Below are 20,114 nucleotides of genomic sequence, written 5' to 3' on the forward strand. Positions count from 1 at the left end.
GGGGATGTGGGACCTTTGGGCAGAGCTGAGGGTCCGCCCTTGAACTCTGCCTGTTCCTTTCCAGGGCTTCTCTGTCATCTCGATGACGCCTGTGTCAGCAACCCCTGTCACGAGGATGCTATCTGTGACACGAACCCGGTGAACGGACGGGCCATCTGCACCTGTCCACCAGGCTTCACCGGCGGGGCATGTGACCAGGATGTGGATGAGTGCTCCATTGGTGAGGGGGGCGCAGTCTGAGAGTTGGGAGGGAGGGGAGAGGCAGGTCCTTAGCCACCCCCACTCACACTGGCGGTGCCTGCTGTTGCAGGCGCCAACCCGTGTGAGCACCTGGGCCGGTGTGTGAACACACAGGGCTCATTCCTGTGCCAGTGTGGCCGTGGGTACACAGGCCCGCGCTGCGAGACCGACGTCAACGAGTGCCTATCGGGGCCCTGCCGCAACCAGGCCACGTGCCTCGACCGCATAGGCCAGTTCACCTGCATCTGTATGGCAGGTGCGTGGGGGGTGTTGTGGTGGAGGCGGAGCCTGAGGCTGGTGGTGAGCGAGGGAAGCCTGCAGACAGCAAGGAGCACCCCCCCCACACACAGTGACACTGGGTCTGCAATGGGACCCTGAGAGACTGAAGCCTGGAAGGAGGTGGAGGCTGGGCCAGAGCAGAATCTTTGTGCAAGGCTAGGGGTGTGGTCACATGGAGTCCTTAGAACCTCAGATGGGCTGGGAGTGGAGTCTGTGCCATAGGATCCACTGGAGGGTGGGGATGAAATGAGGGCGGGACCAGGGGGTGAGATGAGGGCGGGACCAGGGGCTGGTGTGGGCCCAGGTGGAGCCTGCAGACAGTCTGGGTGGGATTGAGGCCGGGCCCAAGGCTGTGGTGGGTCCTGGGCTGGTGGCTGAGGACCCTGCATAGTCTAAGGACTGCAAAGGGAAGAGGGCGGTCTGAAGGCAAGGCCCATGTGGGGTCTCATCATCCTTGGATCGGTTGGAGCCTCAGCTGGGTGAGGGTCCACCATAAGGCCAAAAGCTGAATCTAAGGTTGGGCTGGGGGTCAAGGCCAAGCAAGGCTCAGGGGAACTGTCTAGAGTGGGAGAGGAAATACCTTCCCACTTGCTCTCCCTTTAGGCCAGAGGCTAACCCCCACCGCCCTAATCCCCCTCCTTCACTCCCTAGGCTTTACAGGCACCTATTGTGAGGTGGACGTGGATGAGTGTCAGAGCAGCCCGTGTGTTAATGGCGGGGTCTGCAAGGACAGAGTCAACGGCTTCAGCTGCACCTGCCCCTCGGGTGAGGACCCTGGCCAGGGAGCCTGAAAAAGACAGGTCCCTGCAGAGGCAAAGGCTGTAGGATGGGAGCCTGTAAGACCATGTTAGTGGGCAGCTATCGTAACAGAAACCACATGCTATGAACACCATTGAAGTCAATTTATTGCTTTATTTTTACAAAAGTTTTATACTTTTTAGAAAATGTTTATTTTTGAAAGAGAGAGAGTGTGAGTAGGGAAGGGGCAGAGAGAGAGAGAGAGGGAGATACAGAATCCAAAGCAGGCTCCAGGCTCCGAGCTGTCAGCACAGAGCCCAACACGGGTCTGGAACGCACGAACCACGAGATCAGGACGTGAGCTGAAGTTCAACGCTTAACCGACTGGGTCACCCAGGCGCCCCTGAAATTAATTTAAAACTAAGTGAACAGTCATCCCACCCGAACAAGGCAGGGTTGGCAACGGGTGACTTCTCTGACCCGGTCTGGGCCTCTGTCCGTCCCATTCCCTACCCTAAGGCTTCAGCGGGGCCATGTGTCAGCTGGATGTGGATGAGTGCGCCAGCACACCTTGCCGGAATGGAGCCAAATGTGTGGACCAGCCCGATGGCTACGAATGTCGCTGCGCAGAGGGTGAGAGAAGGCCATTGATAGGCCAGCAAGAGTCTGGGGGCGGGGCAAGGGAGAGAGAGAAAGCAAATAACAGCCTTGGGGAAAATTTGGGGGCGGGGCTGCAGCAAGGCAGGACCTCGGTAGAGCCAATGACAGAGCCAGGGAGTGGAGCCAATGATGGACCTTAGCAGCGGTAAGGCTAGGGTTGGGGCCAATGGGTCTGGCAGATACTTGGTGCTAAAAGGTAGAGGGGGCGTGTCGCCCCCAAACTCCTCTATCCCCAGGCACTTCCCGTGTGTCCCCATTTCCAGTCCAGAGCGGAGAGTGAGGCGGAACAGGGCTGGTAGTGTAAGGACTGGAGGCAGGGTACAGCGAGGGATGGGATTTATCTGTGGAAGTGTCTTGGCCAGGGGCGTGTCCTGGAGCCTGTAGCTGGAGGGAGTTAGGGGCGGAGCCTGAATTGAGCCCACCTCCTGCTGGTTAGCTGGGCAGGGCGTGAGGTAGAGGTGGGCCAGGATTGGGCCTGAGCCACGGCTGCGGGCAGGACCTTGGCAAGTGGGTGGAGCCTGATCCTCTGGTTCCCCCCCCCCCCCCGCCCAGGTTTCGAAGGCACTCTGTGTGAGCGCAACGTGGATGACTGTTCCCCGGACCCGTGCCACCACGGGCGCTGTGTGGATGGCATCGCCAGCTTCTCCTGCGCCTGTGCCCCGGGATACACAGGCACACGCTGCGAGAGCCAGGTGGACGAGTGCCGCAGCCAGCCCTGCCGCCACGGAGGCAAATGTCTAGACTTGGTGGACAAGTATCTCTGCCGCTGCCCTCCTGGCACCACAGGTGGGGCTGGAGGCGGGGCTGGGGCAGAAACCGTACATCTGGAGGGGCACAGAGGGTTTGGGAACGGTGCCCCTGGTGGGGCTCAGTGGTGGCCAGCCCTGCCATGTTCCCCTTCCCCAGGAGTGAACTGCGAGGTGAACATTGATGATTGTGCCAGCAACCCCTGCACCTTTGGAGTCTGCCGGGATGGCATCAACCGCTATGACTGTGTCTGCCAGCCTGGCTTCACAGGTGGGCAAGTGCCTGCCATGGGAAGGGGGTCTTTTTTTTAATATACGATTTTTAAAACTGTTTTTTTTTTTTTTTTAATTTTTTTTTTTTCAACGTTTATTTATTTTTGGGACAGAGAGAGACAGAGCATGAACGGGGGAGGGGCAGAGAGAGAGGGAGACACAGAATCGGAAACAGGCTCCAGGCTCCGAGCCATCAGCCCAGAGCCTGACGCGGGGCTCGAACTCACAGACCGCAAGATCGTGACCTGGCTGAAGTCGGACGCTTAACCGACTGTGCCACCCAGGCGCCCCTAAAACTGTTTTACTTATTTTTGAGAGAGAGAGAGAGAGAGAGGCAGAGCATGAGTGAGGGAGGGGCAGAGAGAGAGGGAGACACGGAATCCGAAGCAGGCTCTCCAGGCTCTGAGCTGTCAGCACAGAACCCTATGTGGGGCTTGAACCCACCAACCTAGAGATCATGACCTGAGCTGAAGTCGGACACTTAACCGACTGAGCCACCCAGAAAGGGGGTCTTTTTGGGGCAAAGGTGAAATCACCCTATTTTTTTGCTGAGTTTGCCCTTCTCTTTGCATATGCTTGTCCAATGAGATTGTCCACACTTAGTCCTGAGGCTTTGCTCTCTCATTGGCCTGAGGTTGCCCCCATATCAGCTCAACGTTATCCTGGAACTTAGACGAGGGTGTCCGGACTCAGGGATGGGTGTGTTTCTTCATGGGGCCAAAGTAATCCTTGGTGAAAATGAAGGTGACTTCATTTAAGTTTGGGGATGAGTATGATCTAGGGCAAGGCAGCTCTAGGTTGAGGAGGTGGCTGCCCTAGTTTGTACAAGAGCTCGTGCACTGTGAAAATGAGATTGTCTTTGCTCAAGGATGTGGCCACGCTAAATGGGGCAAGGTTGTCTTCCCCGTTGGCACCATCGTCCTTGTCCTGGGATGAAGTTGCCTTCGTGCTCTCCAGGGCCCCTTTGCAACGTGGAGATCAACGAGTGTGCGTCCAGCCCGTGCGGTGATGGAGGCTCCTGTGTGGATGGGGAAAATGGCTTCCGCTGCCTCTGCCCACCTGGCTCCCTGCCCCCGCTCTGCCTTCCCACGAGCCATCCCTGTGCCCAAGAACCCTGCAGTCACGGTGTCTGCCACGATGCGCCCGGAGGGTGAGGCCTCTCCCCATCCCCTGGTCCCCTGGGGCCTCCCTGCCCACAGGCATTCCCTGACTGCCTTTCCTTCCAGGTTCCGCTGCATGTGTGAGCCTGGCTGGAGTGGCCCCCGATGCAGCCAGAGCCTTGCTCGAGATGCCTGTGAATCCCAGCCCTGCCGGTCTGGTGGCACCTGCACCAGTGATGGAATCGGCTTCCGCTGTACCTGTCCCCCTGGTGTCCAGGGTGTGTGTCCCCCATGTTCCCACCCCAGGCTCTCCCTCCCCGCTTCTTCCTTCTCATGTCCTTCCTGCTGCACTCTCCCTCCTTTACGTTTGTCTTTTTTTTTTTTTTTTTCTTTTCCTCTCCCCCCATCCCCAGGACCTTTGGAGGTGGTATCAAGGTGGGGACCCTGGGGGGAGATGGGGACAAGGAATCTCTCACGAGTCTCTCACTCTGCCTGCCCCCCCCCCCCCCCAGGCCGTCAGTGTGAGCTGCCATCGCCCTGTACTCCAAACCCTTGTGAGCATGGGGGTCACTGTGAGTCTGCCCCTGGCCAGCTGCCTGTCTGCTCCTGCCCTCCTGGCTGGCAAGGTATACCACCTGCTTCCTCCTCCTCCTCCTCCTTCTCCTCCTCTCCTTCACCTCCTCTGCACCCTGCTGCATACTGAGTGGTGCTGGGGACCCAGAGGGAAACTTACAGAAAAAATAGAAGACAGAAAAGACTCTGTCTCGGAAGGGACCGAGCAGAACACAGACAATTGCAGCCCATTGGAGGAAAGGAAGGGATCTGGGGATGGGGAAGCTAGGACTCAGGTGGAGGGTTTGGGTGCAGCTCCCTGGAAGGGCTGACCTCAATCAGAATGCATTCATTCACTACCCACTGAAATAAAGGGAAGGGGGAAGGCAGTTTGGGAATAGCACGTACAAAACACACAAAGGCTAAGGAGAGCATGGCGTGTTCCTGCCTTCACCCATCTCAGCCTTCAGGTTCCTCCCGAAGGCCAGGTACTCGCAGACCCTACCCTGTACCCTCTAACCCTAGATACTACCTTATTCCCCATCACCAGGCCCACGATGCCAGCAGGATGTGGATGAATGTGCTGGCCCCTCACCCTGTGGCTCCCACGGTACCTGCACCAACCTGGCGGGGAGTTTCAGCTGTACCTGCCACGAGGGGTATAGTGGCCCTTCCTGTGATCAGGACATCGATGACTGTGACCCCAGTGAGTTCAGGGGAGTTCCCGGGGTGGGTGCTGCTCTAGAGAACATGTTCTTTAAGCCCACACGGTGTGCCCAGCACTGTGCTTCCATTTTCTTTCTTTCTTTTTTTATATTAAAAAATATTTTTTTTAAATTTACATTTATTTATTTTTGAGAAGCAGAGTGAGACAAAGCGTGAGCGGGGGGAGGGGCAGAGAGAGAAGGAGACACAGAAGCAGGCTCCAGGCTCTGAACAAGTGGTCAGCGCAGAGCCTGATGCGGGGCTCAAACCCACGAACTGTGAGATCGTGACCTGAGCCGAAGTCGGACTCTCAACTGACTGAGCCACCCAGGCGCCCCTGTGCTTCCATTTTCTCTTCACTGTACTCTTTCCCCGTTTTATGGAAACTGAGGCCCCGGAGAGGTCAAGTGATTTGCCCAAGGTCACGAAGCACGTAGAGGGATGAGCTGGGATTGGAGCACAGGTGTGTCTGAAGCCCGTAGACTGCCTCTGGCTGCGAACAAGTTAACATTATGCGTTAAGTAGGACATAATAGGCCCCCAGGAAGTCCTCCAGGAGCATTGTCTGATAGACCGACGGTGCAAGTCACATCTACACTTAGAATTTTTCTAGCAGCCACATTAAAAAAGCAACAACAAAAAAATTAAGTTTAATAATATATTTTAATTAAATTAATATATAAAAATGTTATTTATTTCGACATGTAATCAATATACGATTACTGAGATATGTTTACATTCATCCTTTTTTTTTTTTTTTTTTTTAAATTTTTTTTTTCAACGTTTATTTATTTTTTGGGACAGAGAGAGACAGAGCATGAATGGGGGAGGGGCAGAGAGAGAGGGAGACACAGAATCGGAAACAGGCTCCAGGCTCTGAGCCATCAGCCCAGAGCCTGACGCGGGGCTCGAACTCACGGACCGCGAGATCGTGACCTGGCTGAAGTCGGACGCTTAACCGACTGCGCCACCCAGGCGCCCCGTTCATCCTTTTTTTTAATAATAAGTCTTCAAAATCAGAAATCCAGTGTGTGTTTTATGGCACATCCCAGTTTGGACTAGGTACATGTTAAGGGCTAAATAGCCACATGTGGCCAATGGCCACTATACTGGCCAGCCCTGGTCTGGAGGAGGCCTTCTGTGCTGTGCCCAGGAATTAAATAGGCCTAACTAGCAGCGTGTGCTTGGCGGCTCAAAGGGACCTTTTGGTTCCCCCATCCCCTTCCTCCTTGCACATAGGTGGGGTTTCCAGATGAGGGAGAGGATGAAACCACAGAGGGGACAGAATTTGATCCCTCTGACCAAATGTGCGGCTTCCTGTTAAGCCTGGTTTCCTCCTGGTTCCCCTCGATGAAAGGCATGGCTGGGTCAGCTTGGGCTGATGGCGGGGGGGTCAGGTGTATGACCAGGCCTTCTCCCTTCGGACCTTAGACCCCTGCCTGAATGGCGGCTCCTGCCAGGATGGCGTGGGCTCCTTTTCATGCTCCTGCCTCCCTGGCTTTGCTGGTCCCCGCTGTGCCCGCGACGTGGATGAGTGTCTGAGCAGCCCCTGTGGCCCGGGCACCTGCGCCGACCACGTGGCCTCCTTTACCTGCACGTGCCCACCTGGATATGGAGGCTTCCGCTGTGAGCAGGACCTACCCGACTGCAGCCCCAGGTGTGTGGGGCCTCTGCTGGGGGCTCAGGGACAACGGCATCGGATGGGGTGTGCAACGCGAGAGGGAATGGGGACAAGAAGGGGGTTCTCGGCTTGGCACCCACTTCACAACTCTGATCCGTGATGGAGCAGTGTTCGGGAAGGGTCAGGGCGTCTGTTTGGAGGTCACCTTAGGGGACGCTGGTCCCCGACAGGGCCAGGCCACGGCGGGGCGGGGCCTCCATGTGTCTCCCACCTTAGCTCTCAAGGACTTGGTGAGTTGGGGCTAAGGGACAGGATCGGGGCGGGACCTCTGCTGGGGCTGCAGCTTCTGCTGGGGGTGGGCCTAGGGGGTCAGGGAGTGTGCCCCGACCCAGGAGGGGCCGAGAAGGCGGGGCCTGCATGGGGGTGGAGCCTGACCCAGCCTGCGCTTCCCGCCCCCTCCAGCTCCTGCTTCCATGGCGGGACCTGCGTGGACGGCGTGAACTCGTTCAGCTGCCAGTGCCGCCCGGGCTACACGGGCGCACACTGCCAACACGAGGCCGACCCCTGCGTCTCTCGGCCCTGCCAGCATGGGGGCGTCTGCACGGCCGCCCACCCTGGCTTCCGCTGCACCTGTCCGGAGGGCTTCACTGGCGCTCAGTGCCAGGTGGGCGTGGCCACCGGGGACGCGGGGGAGGAATCTGGAGGGGCTGTTCTGGGGTAGGGGTCTGCCGGGACCCTGGAGAAGCTGGGGTTGCGGCCTCCAGGGGGGTCGTGGCTGAGAGGCTGAGACTCTGAGAGCTTCCCTTCCAGACGCTGGTAGACTGGTGCAGCCACGCGCCCTGTCAGAACGGGGGTCGCTGTGCCCGGAGCGGGGCCTCCTTCTACTGCCTTTGCCCTCCGGGTTGGAGCGGCCGCGTCTGTGACATCCGGAGTGTGCCCTGCAGGGAGGCCGCAGCCCAGATCGGTGAGGGGGAGCAGAGAGGCGGGGTGTGGGGCTCGGGAGGGTGTGCGTGCACATACTTCTTGCTAATGTGAGCCGAACAGGGGTATGACAGGGCGTGTGGGCGGCATGGGGTGTGTGGCTGAGCGTTTGTGGATGCGCGACCGTGTGCCAGCTGGCCAGGGCCGGGATGGTGTAGATGCCTCTGTCACCACGAGGTAGCTGGGATGACGTCCGAGATGCTGTGTGTGACTGAGCCGGTGTGGGCAGTTGGGGTGTGGGTGTGTGTTTGTGCGTCCGTGACTGAGACGGTGGCGGTCTGGGCAGATGTGTGACGACACGATGGAATGTGTGTGAGACCCCGGGGACCGAGGCCAGCAGGGGTGTTTGGTGATGCAGGCAGGGAGGGGCACGCGTGTGCCTGACACCTCTCCTCTGTGCAGGGGTGCGGCTGGAAGAGCTGTGTCAGACTGGTGGGCAGTGCGTGGACAAGGACAATTCCCACTATTGCGTGTGTCCAGAAGGCCGCACGGGCAGCCACTGTGAGCAGGAGGTGGACCCCTGCTTGGCCCAGCCCTGCCAGCATGGGGGCACCTGCCGCGGCTACATGGGGGGTTATGTGTGCGAGGTAAGGGGCCCCCAGAGTCGAGGAGAGGGGAGCTAGTCGTGCTGGGTGTGTCTGCACACACTTGTGTGTGTCTGTGATCTGGTGTGGGTGTGGCTCTCTCTAGGCAGGTCTGGCTTTTTGCTTTTCTGTCTCTGGGTGTCATCTCGTGGGGCTATTTCTCGGTTGATCTGAGGGACTTTCTGCCCACGGGCTGTCTTTGTCTTCGATTGTGTCCTGGATGTGCCCCGTATCCCTCTGTGTGCCCTGTCTTTTTGGGTGTGAACGCACGTGCTGGTGTCTCTGGGCCCATGTGTCTGGGTGTATGTGGGTGTTTTTCCTGGGTGTCTGTCCTGTGCGTTTGTGTGTGTCCCTCTCATTGGGTGTGCCTGTAGCCCTCCGTGTGGGGCTGTCCTCTGTGTCTGAATGTGTTCCCTTGTACCGTGTGCCTGTTTTCTGTTTTCTGCACACCGGACATGCCTCCGTGTGTTGAACACTGTATGTCCTTTTGCACTGCCATCTCTGTGTCTTCCTGGGGATTATCTGTGTCCCCCCGGGCTCAGTGCTGGTCCCCGTCTCACATCGCTGCAGTGTCCAGCTGGCTACACCGGGGACGACTGTGAGGATGATGTGGACGAGTGCGCCTCCCAGCCCTGCCAGAACGGGGGCTTCTGCATTGACCTCGTGGCCCGCTATCTCTGCTCCTGCCCCCCGGGAACGCTGGGTACGCCGGGGCCGGGGTTGGGGGACAGGATGGGAGGCTGGCTCTCCATCCTTTCCCGACGGCTCCCTCATCTTTCCCTCCCCCCAAGGTGTGCTCTGTGAGATTAATGAGGACGACTGTGGCCCAGGCCCACCCCTGGACCAGGGCCCCCGGTGCCTGCACAATGGTACCTGCGTGGACCTCGTGGGTGGCTTCCGCTGCACCTGCCCCCCCGGGTACACTGGCCTGCGCTGCGAGGCGGACATCAATGAGTGTCACCCGGGTGCCTGCCACGATGCACACACCCGGGACTGTCTGCAGGACCCAGGTGGGGGCTTCCGCTGCCTTTGTCGTGCGGGCTTCACAGGTAAGCGTGGGAGAGGTGGCTGCCCTGGGATCCGGCCCCTGTTCCCACACTGTGGCTGACCCACCAGCTCCCGCTTGTCCAGGTCCCCGCTGTCAGACTGTCCTGTCTCCCTGTGAGTCCCAGCCATGCCAGCACGGAGGCCAGTGCCGTCCCAGCCCAGGACCTGGGGGTGCGCTGACATTTACCTGCCGCTGCGTTCCGGTAGGTCCCATCAGTGCCCCTGGGAGAGGAGTGGGAGCGTGGCCACGTTGCAGGACGTGGCTTTAGGGGAGAAGTGGAAGGGAAAGGGGTTCCTGAGAAATACTGAAAATACCTGGAGACTGTGTGTGCGTGTTTTGGGGGATGGCGCCCCAGGCCTCCTGGGGAAGGCGGGGCTTATCTCTGCAAGGTGGGGCCTCCAATGGGCGGGGGAGGGGAGAGGTGTGGAGGGACCTGGGGAGATTGGAGCCTCAACCTTCTCAAGCCCTGACCCCCCATCCTCCTCTCTCTCTCTTCTCCACCCTTCCAAATCCCTCCATCCCCTCCCTTTCCCCTACCCCAGCCGTTCTGGGGCCCGCGTTGCGAGCGGGTGGCGCGCTCCTGCCGGGAGCTGCAGTGCCCGGCGGGCGTCCCGTGCCAGCAGACGGTCCGTGGGCCGCGCTGCGCCTGCCCCCCGGGACTGTCGGGGCCCGCCTGCCGGGGCTCGCGGGGGTCGCCGCCGGGGGCCGCCAACGCCAGCTGCCTGGCCTCCCCCTGCCTCCACGGCGGCTCCTGCGGCCCCGCGCCCCTCGCACCTTTCTTCCGCTGCGCGTGCGCGCCAGGCTGGGACGGACCGCGCTGCGAGGTGCCCGCGGCGGCGCCCGAGGCCTCCGAGGAACCGCTGTGCCCGAGCGCCGCCTGCGAGGCCAAGAGCGGGGACAAGCGCTGCGACCGCGAGTGCAACAGCCCGGGCTGCGGCTGGGACGGCGGCGACTGCTCGCTGAGCGTGGGCGACCCCTGGCGGCAGTGCGCGGCGCTGCAGTGCTGGCGCCTCTTCAACAACAGCCGCTGCGACCCCGCCTGCAGCTCGCCCGCCTGCCTCTATGACAACTTCGACTGCCGCGCGGGCGGCCGGGAGCGCGCCTGCAAGTGAGCCCCTCCCGTCTGCCACCCGTTCGATCGTTCGCCTCAGTCCGTGTCTTCTCTGTTCCTGAGCCACACCTGCCCATCCACGGGTCCCGCTTCTCTGTCTGTCCATTCATTTCCCCACTGTCAGTCCGTGTTTAGACTGAGGGACTGTTCATACGTCTGCCCCCTCTGTTTCTTGGTGTATTCTGTCTGCCCAGCCGAGTGCTATTTGTCTGTCTGTGCATCTCATCTACCCAGCCACGTGCCACTGTGGTCTGTCCCTCCGCCCACACGTGCCATGACCTGTTTGTCCATCCGTGTGTCTGTGCGCCCTTTCTTTCTGCCTTTGCACTCCATCGGTCTCTCCCTGCATCCTTGCTGTCCATCTTTGGACTTCGTTCTGTCCATGCATGAATTGCTTTCATCCCTCCGTACACCCAAGTGTCTGTCTACGTCTCTTCTGGTGCATCCGTGGACCGCACCTGTCCACCCATCTGTCTGTTCTTCTGCCAGTCTGTGTGCCTCATCTGTCTGTGCCTCTCCATCCACGTTCATCCCTGTATCTCTTCTGTCTGTCCTTCTGTCCATCCACTCACCATTTTTGCCTCTCTGTATGCCCATTCATCTGTCCATGCCCCTACTGTCTATCCCAGCCCATCCTCTGCCCCTCTCTGTCTATTCATGAACTCTGTCTTTCTGTCTCATTCCATCTGTCCATCCCTGTGCTCTGCCTCTTTTTTTTAAGTTTATTTATTTTGAGAGAGAGAGAGAGAGGGCGCTCGTGAGTGGGGGAGGGGCAGAGAGAGAGGGAGAGAGAGAGAGAGAGAGAGAGAGAGAGAGAGAATCGCAAGCAGGCTCTGCACTGTCGGTGCAGAGCCCAATGTGGGGCTTGAACTCAGGAACCGGATCATGACCTGAGCTGCAATCGAGAGTCAGACCCTTAACCGGCTGAGCCACCCAGGTGCCCCCAACTCGACTTCTTTTGTCCCTCTGTTTGCCTAGAACCCTTGTCTCACTTTTATGTCCCTGTCCTCATTGTCCCCCACTCCCCTCCTCACTCACCCTGGCCTCTGCCATTTCTCAGGTACCCCAGGCTTGATCCTACCTCAGGGTCTTTGCACTGACCGGCTGTTCTCTCCACCAGGAATACTCTTCCTTGAGGAAGCCACATGGCTCCTCCCTCATCTCCTTGAAGCTTTTGCTCAACCAGTCGCCCCTTCTCAGGGAGCTCCTCCCTGGCCACCCCACACACCCCCCGCTTCATTTTTCTCCTTAGCGTTTAGTTCCAAAAAGGGCCGTGTGTGTGTGTGTGTGTGTGTGTGTGTGTTTTACATTTAGCTTTCACTCGTGTACAGTTGGAAGACTGTTTTCTGCTCTTTCCATCTCATTTAATGTCTGTCTCTGCCCGCTGGAATGCCTGCTCTCCAGGGTCAAGGATTTGTGTCGGAGCCACATCCTGGGTGCCTACAGCCATATCCAGCACCCCGCAGGCCTCTGTCGATAGTTAGTTATTTATCAATAGTTCGTGAAGGAATGGCTGGATTTGCAGAAAGCCTGGCACGTGCCGGATACATTCTAGTTCTCCCTCTCTCGGCCTCCTCTCGCTGTTCGACCCCCCCCCCCCCCCCCCCCCCCCCCCCCCCGCCCCGTGTGTCCGGAGTCTGGGCTCCCTCTGGTGTGTGGTTGGATGACCTCTGACCCCATCCTCCCCTCCCCCAGCCCCGTGTACGAGAAGTACTGTGCGGACCACTTTGCGGACGGCCGCTGCGACCAGGGCTGCAACACGGAGGAGTGCGGCTGGGACGGGCTGGACTGCGCGGGCGAGGTGCCCGCCCTGCTGGCCCGCGGCGTGCTGGTGCTCACCGTGCTGCTCCCGCCCGAGGAGCTGCTGCGCTCCAGCGCCGACTTCCTGCAGCGGCTGAGCGGCATCCTGCGCACGTCGCTGCGCTTCCGCCTGGACGAACACGGTCAGGCCATGGTCTTCCCGTACCACCGGCCCGGCCCTGGCGCCGAATCCCGGAACCGGCGGGAGCTGGCCCCGGAGGTGATCGGGTGAGTGGCCCCCACGCTTGAGGGAGCCCGCCGCAGGTGCAGACCTAGGGGCGAAGGAGCCGTGTTGATCAGGTCTCGGGTGTTTCACTTCCCTTAATGTGCGTGTTTCACTTCCCTTAACGTGTTCGAGAGTCGTCTTGGGAGAGCGTCCAGCGCGTCTCAACTTCAGCCTGTTGACATTTGGGGCTGGATCATCCCTTCGGTCCTTCCTTCCTTTTTTTTTTTTTTTTTTTTTAATGTTTATTCATTTTTGAGAGACAGAGCACGAGTGGGGGAGGGGCAGAGAGAGAGGGGGAGACGCCAGCTGAAGCAGGTTCCAGGCTCTGAGCTGTCAGCACAGAGCCCAACGCAGGGCTTGAACCCCGAACCCTGAGGTCTTGACCTGAGCTGAAGTCGGATGCTTAACCAACTGAGACACCCACGGGGCTGTGTCACGCTTTGCTGTGGGGGGGTTGTCTGGCTCACTGTAGGATGCTTAGCGGCAGCATGCTTGGTCTCCACCCACTACATGCAGGTAGCATCCCCTCCCACCACAAGATGGGACAACCCAAAACACTTCCGGCTACTGGCAAGGGTCCTTGGGGAGCAGAGTGGTTAAGGGCATTCGTACTTTTAGTTTTTTACAAATGGAAATCAGAGAACTTTCCTGATGGTGGCCTGGTAGAGCGGTCAGAAGGGAGGTGTGGCCTCTGAGCTGGGATGGGGCCCCTGACAGAGGAGGGCTGGATTCTAGAGATGGAGGGCAGGGGCTCTGACCTGGTAGGGCTGGAGTAGGGACATGATGTGCTAGTCCCTGGGTGCATTGATGGGGTTACTGGAGGGGTCTCGTCAAGAAAAAGGACACAGGGTGATAAACAGGGGTCACTTTCAGGCTTGCAGAATCTGAGGAGTCTGGGGGTGTCGTGGAGGCCCCCCAGGAGACAGCCAGAGGCTGAAGACATGGACAAGAAAGACAAAAGGGTGTTGGAGCCCTGGGAGGGACTCAGAGGAGTGGGGACAGAAGAATGATCTGAGAACAGTGAGATAAAGACTGGTTGAGGGAAATCAGCTCAGGAAGAAGGGGAGTTGGGGCACCTGGGTGGCTCAGTCGGTTAAGCTTCCGACTTTGGCTCGGGTCACGATCTCACAGCTCGGGAGTTCGAGCCCTGAGTCCCTGTGCTGACAGCTCAGAGCCTGGATCCTGCTTCAGATTCTGTGTCTCCCCCTTTCTTTGCCCCTCTCCCACTTGCGCTTTCTCTCTCTCTCTCTCTCTTAAAAAAAAAAAAAAAAATTAGAGAAAATACGTGGAAAATGTTTAAAAAAACAAAGGAGAAGGAGCAGCCAGGGAGATATGAGGAGAACCAGGCCATGTGGCACTAAGGATCTCAAGGCAAGATGGAGTTTGGAGGGCTGGGTTCCTGGAAGCCGAGCCTGCGGCAGGGATTCAGATATATGTGCCATTCGGAAGGGGCACTCTCAGGAGAGAGGGAAAGAGAGAAGCAGGATGTGGCAGAGAGCAAACGAGGCAGAAGGAGTCTCAGTCTGACCTCAGGGAGCTCTAGAGCATGACCGGCGCTTCAGAGTCCTTGTGACAGGAGGGCACCTTTGTACCCCCCACATCAGCCAGTCACCGGCTGAGGGCTGCCCTAAGGGGTGTCCCCTCCCACGTGAAGAGGTCCCCACTTTGCTGAGGGTCATCTGTTAGAAGTCAGCACTCACAGTAGTTGGGAGATGGACGCATCGGCCTGGTAAAGGAGACTGGCATCACTGGAGATCTTGATGTGAAAACAGTGCCCAGTGCCCACTGGATTCGTGGCTGGGGGGACACTGGTGGCCACAGCAAGACTGGTTTCGGTTGGGGGGCGTGGTGAGGGGGGCCTTGCCAACGTGGTGCATGGAGACGGCTCTTCTGAGTCCAGGGCATGGGGCTCCGTGCCTGGCCGGCAGCAGGTTGAGCCCCCCCTCCCCCCGTCCTTCCCTTGGGTCCCCGAAGCTCTGTGGTGATGCTGGAGATTGACAACCGGCTGTGCCTGCAGTCACCGGAGAATGATCACTGTTTTCCCGACGCCCAGAGTGCGGCCGACTACCTGGGAGCCTTGTCGGCGGTGGAACGCCTTGACTTCCCGTACCCGCTGCGGGCCGTGCGAGGTGAGGCCTGGCCTGGTGGCAGGGTGGGGGGGTGGGGCAGCCGGCCCGGGGCTGAAGCCCTCTGCTTCCCACCCCGCAGGGGAGCCGCTGGAGCTGCCGGAGCCGAGCATGCCGCTGCTTCCGCTGCTGGCCGCCAGCGCCGTATTCCTGCTGGCCATCCTCGTGCTGGGCGTCATGGTGGCCCGGCGCAAGCGTGAGCACAGCACCCTCTGGTTCCCCGAGGGCTTCGCGCTCCACAAGGATGTGGCTGCCGGCCACAAGGGCCGCCGGGAGCCCGTGGGCCAAGACGCGCTGGGCATGAAGTAAGGACCCCGCCCACTCCCGGTGGCTGACTGGGGCCGGGGCTTGGGAGCCCTTGAGCCCACTTTGACCCGACTGACCTCTCATCCCCACCAGACCCTAGCTTCAGACTCCAGCCCAGGCCCCAGTACGCGTCCCCTTGACCACTGACCGACTCCATGATCCTGGGGGGGGGGGGGCACCCCTGACTTGTGACCCCCTGACCCCCATGTCCTGTATCTCCGCTCCCCTGACTCGAATCCTGCTCTGACCGCCCCCTGACCCTGCCTTGATCATGGCCTCTCCAATTTCACCAAGATACTCAAGATTTGTTCCCACGTGACTGTTGGCCTCATGATCCTTATCTGCACCCCGACCCCTTACTGAGCCCTGACCCTATTGTCTATGACCGCCCCCCCCAAATACCACCTCTGGCTCTAACCCACCCTGACCTTTGACCCCACCTCTGACCCTCTTTCCACCCCCAACTCAGTGTTCATTCTCCATGATCCTCAGTCCTGGCCTTGGCCCTGGGCCTCGCCTCCAACTCCCTTATCTGTCCCTCAAGACCCCCCAACCCTGCCCTGCCCTAACCCCAGAATGTACCCCTCTCCTGCGACCCCATGACTTCCTGACTCTTCTGTACAACCTACTTAATCCTGGCTGCATCCTTACCTGTGGGGAGGATAACTACATCCTCATGACTCCTGATGTCATCCTGTGTATTCTCTGCTGTATGCCTGTGACCCTCACCTATCCCACAGCCCACTGATCTGACCCCTGACCCCGTTCCTGGCCCTTCCCCGATTCCACCTTAAGACCCTGGCTGCCACCAGTCATAACCCCTGACTATCCCCCCCAGTGACCTTAACTTCGTCCTGCAGCCTCTCTTTGGACTCTGTATCTTGGACCCCAGAACCCAACCCCAGCTGGCCTCTGGGGGCTCGTCTCTGACCCCACCCCAAATCCTCCTTCCAGGTTGCATGTCTCAATTGTCTCTTCTCCCCTCCCCCCTTCCCATTGTGCCCACAGGAACATGGCCAAGAGCGAGAGTCTGATGGGGCAGGTGGCCACAGACTGGATAGACACTGAGTGCCCAGAAGCGAAGCGACTGAAGGTGGTGTCCTTTCTCTGACCCCTGCCCTCGGAGTTCTGGGTGGAGGGCCCCTGATGGTCAGTGGGAGAGTCGCGGGAAGTCTCCGCTCTCCCTGGCTCTGGGGAACAGTCATGGTGGCCGCCCCATCCTGCCCCTCTCTAACCAGGGCCCTGCTCCCAGGTCCGTGTGGGGTCTTCTGGAGCGGAGCCCCTGACCTAGACAGCAACTCTGCTTTCTCACTGTGGGGTCCCACTTTGTCCAGGGTGCCCAGCCTGAAAGTGCTCTGAGCTGGTTTTAAACACCCTTTCCTGTACTGGGGCCGCACCCGTGGGTTCTGTCTTGGTCAGCTTACACAGCCGTTACAAAATACCACAGACTGGGGGTCTTAAATGACAGATACTTCTTTTCTCACAGTTCTGCAAGCTGGAAGTCAGGGAACAAGGTGCTGGCAGGGTTGGGTCGTGGTGAGGGCTCTCTTCCGGGCTTGTAGACAGCCGCCTTCTCTGTGTGTCCTCACGTGGTGCTCTTCTGTGTGCATGGAGGGAGAGAGCTCTGGGGTTTCTTCCTCTTCTTACAAGGATCTCAGTCCTGTTGGTTTAGGGCCCCACCCTTATGACCTTGTTTAGCCTTGATTATCTCCTTAAAGGTCTTCTGTCCAAATACTCTTGTTTGCTGGAGGTGAGGGCTTCAACATATGATTTTGGGGGGACAACAGTTCAGTCTGTAACACGTTCCTGCCAACATTCCCTAATACTTGCTAGATGTCTTGAACACACGCAAGCAGCATCCTATTTTGTCTTTCGAAGGACCCTGTAAAGCAGCTGTTGATATACATCTCAATTCTCAGCCGCCTCTCCCTGGCTAGATTTTAATGTTTGTGAAATGGAGACATCTGTTACAATTGACAGCTAGAAGAAATCTGTTCACCTCAGGCTGTTCTTTTTCTTTCTTATCCCAAAGTGGGTATTAAGTAGATAGCAGAATAGGGTTTTTTTTTTTTTTTTTTTGTTTTTTTTTTTTTTTGAGAGAGAGAGAGACACACAGTGCAAGTGTGGGGAGAGGCAGAGGGAGACACAGAATCTAAAGCAGGCTCCAGTCTCTGAGCTGTGAGCACAGAGCCCGACGCAGAACTCGAACTCACAAGCCATGAGATCATGACCTGAGCCAAAGTCGGATGCTTAACCGACTGAGCCACCCAAGTGTCCCATGCAATAAGTTTTTGATGGCATTTTGGCATTGCAGAATGACAGCATTATCCTGATTTTGCTAATGAGAAGCTCAGAGCTCTAACGTGATCTGTCAGGTGATGGACAGCTAATCAGAAAGGATCAGGGAGGCTGGGACAGCTGTCCATCACCTGGCTCTCCCCTTTCGTGAAATTCAACTCTCCGCCTGGGTCCTTAAGCTCAGGTCTGGCTTGATCAGGCTGTGTTTGGTGCCTGAGGGCTCCTAAATGTCCTGGCAGGCTAGTTAAGAATATTCTGTCCTGAAGGGCACCTGGGTGGCTCAGCCGGTTGAGGGTCCAAGTCTTGATTTCATCCAGGTCATGATCTTGAGGTCCTGAGATCGAGCCCCACATTGGGCTCAGTCCAGAGTGTGGAAACTGCTTGGATTCTCCCTCCCCCACTTATGCTCTCTCTCTCTCTCTCTCTCTCTCTTTCAAAATAAATATACTGAAGAAGAAAAAAAATTAAAAACTACCAAAAAAAAAAAAAAAAAAAAAGAACATAATGTCCTATTTCCATAACATCACTATGCCTCTTGGACCCTGAATCTGAAATTTATCAAGCTCCTGCTAGGGGCCCAGGTGCTATGCTTGTGAAGGTAAACTGATACATTTGTGTCTATTTTGTCCTGATACCTCATATTCATGTTCACAGTACTGGGTAGGAGTCCCACGTGGTATACAGGGCCTCTCTTTGCTTCTCTCTTTCTCTCCCACCCATTCAGCCTTTTCTCAGACTAAAATTGATCCTTGAAGGACCAGCCCCCCACCCCCGCATTTCTTTTACTAGTGATTTGTAGTTTCCAGAATGCAAATTTTGCATTTCTTCTGTTAAATTTAATTCTAAATGTTTTACTCTTCCTGATGCTGTTGTCATGGGATTGTTCTCTCAATTTCGTTTTCAGCGTGTTCGCGTCTAGGGTATAGACAAGTGTCTACTGACAGGGGCTGTGCTCCGTGTCTTTTCCTTGATCACCCACCTTGGATTCCCAGCCCTCCCCACTTCCTACCCAGATTAAAATCCCACGTCTTCCTTTTATGGGTTCTCTGAGCTCCGGTATGTCAATTTCCTGTTTCCATATGTAGAAAAGAAGCAGGATATTCGTGGTTTCTTGGGGCCGTGTGTGCATCTCCAGGAGAGAAAGCTGTGAGGATGCCCAGACTGTCCCTCTATCTCTCGACTCTTTGTGAGAGCCTGGGTCCTTGTGCCTCCAGGTAGAGGACCCTGGCGTGGGGGCCGAGGATGCTGTGGATTGTCGCCAGTGGACTCAACACCACCTGGTTGCAGCTGACATCCGTGTGGCACCAGCCATGGCCTTGACGCCCCCACAGGGCGATGTGGATGCTGATGGCGTGGATGTCAATGTGCGTGGCCCAGGTCAGTGGTGATGCCTTCCCCCTCCAAGGATCCCCTTACCAGTCCTACCTGGGAAAAGTTGCATCTGGGTCTGTGTCCTGGGGAGAGTTGGGTCTGTCTGGGGGTGTGTGTTAATCAGGACTCTTGGTTGTAAGTCATAATAGCCCAACTCAAACTAGTTTAAGTAAAACGAGAGATTTACTGGCTCTTGTAACCGAAAGCATCATGGATATTTGGGTCCAGGACTCCAGCCCGAGGAGGCTTTCTCCGGGGGGCATGATAGCCACAGGCCTGACCAACCTTGTAAAACCTTTATTACCAGGGCGCCTGGGTAGCTCAGTCAATTAAGCATCTGACTCTTGGTTTCAGCTCAGGTCCTGATCTCACAGTTCGTGGGTTCAAGGCCCACACCAGGCTCTGTGGTGACAGCATGGAGCCTGCTTGGGAATCTCTCTCTCTTTCCTCTCTCCTCTCTTTCTGCCTCTTCTGACCACTCACCCATGCTCACTCTCTCTCAAAATAAATAAATAAACATTAAAAAGAAAAAAATAAAACCTTCATTACCAGTTACCCTAGCAAGAGTCCCAGGATGAGTTCTGATTGGATGGACTAGAGTCACCTGCCCATCCCTCAACTAATCAGTGTGACCTGGGGGCTGGAATATGCAGATTGACTGCAGGTCTGGGCCTAATGCCTCTCCTTGAGCCAAGGATTGGGTTTAGCTCTACTCGGGGCTTGAGGATGGAAAATGGGGTGCTTATGGCTCCCTAAGGGAAACAAGCAAATGCTCATGCAGAGTGTAGCAGATCACATTATTTGGATTCTCTCGGATCCGTCTTTCCTGCATTTCGGGGTATTCCTCCCCCAGGTCGTTTTGCTTTCATTCCAAATGACCTGCACTGATGGCTCTTTTTTGAAATTCCTCAGGCCACCAGGGCCTGAAGTGCCCGGGATTTTATGTCTCTGGGGTGGTTCTTTTTTTTTTTTTTTAAAGTTTATTTATTTATTTTTGAGAGTCAGAGAAAGAGAGAGACAGAGAATCCCAAGCAGGCTCTGCGCTCTGTCAGCACAGAGCCTGATGCGGGGCTTGAACTCATGAACCATGAGATCATGACCTGAGCCGAAATCAAGAGTTGGACGCTTAACCAACTGACCCACCAGGCGCCCCCTGGGGTGGTTCTTCACTAGCAGGTGGGGGAGCGTGAAAGACACAGCTCCTTTGCCTCAAGCGGGATTACACCTCTGCGGTACCTGAGTCCCCTTTCAGGATAGGGCTGAAATAACCCCCTGGGAATTTGCCTGACGTTGAACGCTTGCTTCTTCCTCCTTCCCTTGTCCTGTATCTGCCTTGGGAGCCCTTCTGTG

The 20,114-nt window shown here is 57.3% G+C and overlaps 1 protein-coding gene across 1 annotated transcript in view; it reads left to right on the forward strand.

The window, feature by feature from the left end:
* NOTCH3 (notch receptor 3) overlaps window positions 1–20,114 on the forward strand; it is a 36,238-nt gene that overhangs the window by 8,385 nt on the left and 7,739 nt on the right. The window contains exons 7-29 of the mRNA XM_086698817.1: window positions 65–220; window positions 311–496; window positions 1,171–1,284; window positions 1,777–1,890; window positions 2,470–2,703; window positions 2,824–2,934; window positions 3,894–4,086; window positions 4,163–4,314; window positions 4,549–4,662; window positions 5,139–5,294; window positions 6,724–6,949; window positions 7,376–7,577; window positions 7,724–7,877; window positions 8,297–8,481; window positions 9,049–9,181; window positions 9,270–9,527; window positions 9,610–9,728; window positions 10,069–10,634; window positions 12,333–12,665; window positions 14,638–14,792; window positions 14,872–15,094; window positions 16,104–16,188; window positions 18,608–18,770. Coding sequence (XP_086554943.1) covers window positions 65–220; window positions 311–496; window positions 1,171–1,284; window positions 1,777–1,890; window positions 2,470–2,703; window positions 2,824–2,934; window positions 3,894–4,086; window positions 4,163–4,314; window positions 4,549–4,662; window positions 5,139–5,294; window positions 6,724–6,949; window positions 7,376–7,577; window positions 7,724–7,877; window positions 8,297–8,481; window positions 9,049–9,181; window positions 9,270–9,527; window positions 9,610–9,728; window positions 10,069–10,634; window positions 12,333–12,665; window positions 14,638–14,792; window positions 14,872–15,094; window positions 16,104–16,188; window positions 18,608–18,770 — 4,332 coding nt within the window. The remainder of the gene's footprint in view (window positions 1–64; window positions 221–310; window positions 497–1,170; window positions 1,285–1,776; window positions 1,891–2,469; window positions 2,704–2,823; window positions 2,935–3,893; window positions 4,087–4,162; window positions 4,315–4,548; window positions 4,663–5,138; window positions 5,295–6,723; window positions 6,950–7,375; window positions 7,578–7,723; window positions 7,878–8,296; window positions 8,482–9,048; window positions 9,182–9,269; window positions 9,528–9,609; window positions 9,729–10,068; window positions 10,635–12,332; window positions 12,666–14,637; window positions 14,793–14,871; window positions 15,095–16,103; window positions 16,189–18,607; window positions 18,771–20,114) is intronic.

Source organism: Puma concolor, chromosome A2 (assembly GCF_028749965.1).
Source record: "Puma concolor isolate L17-30 chromosome A2, mPumCon1.1.hap2, whole genome shotgun sequence".
NCBI lineage: Eukaryota > Metazoa > Chordata > Mammalia > Carnivora > Felidae > Puma > Puma concolor.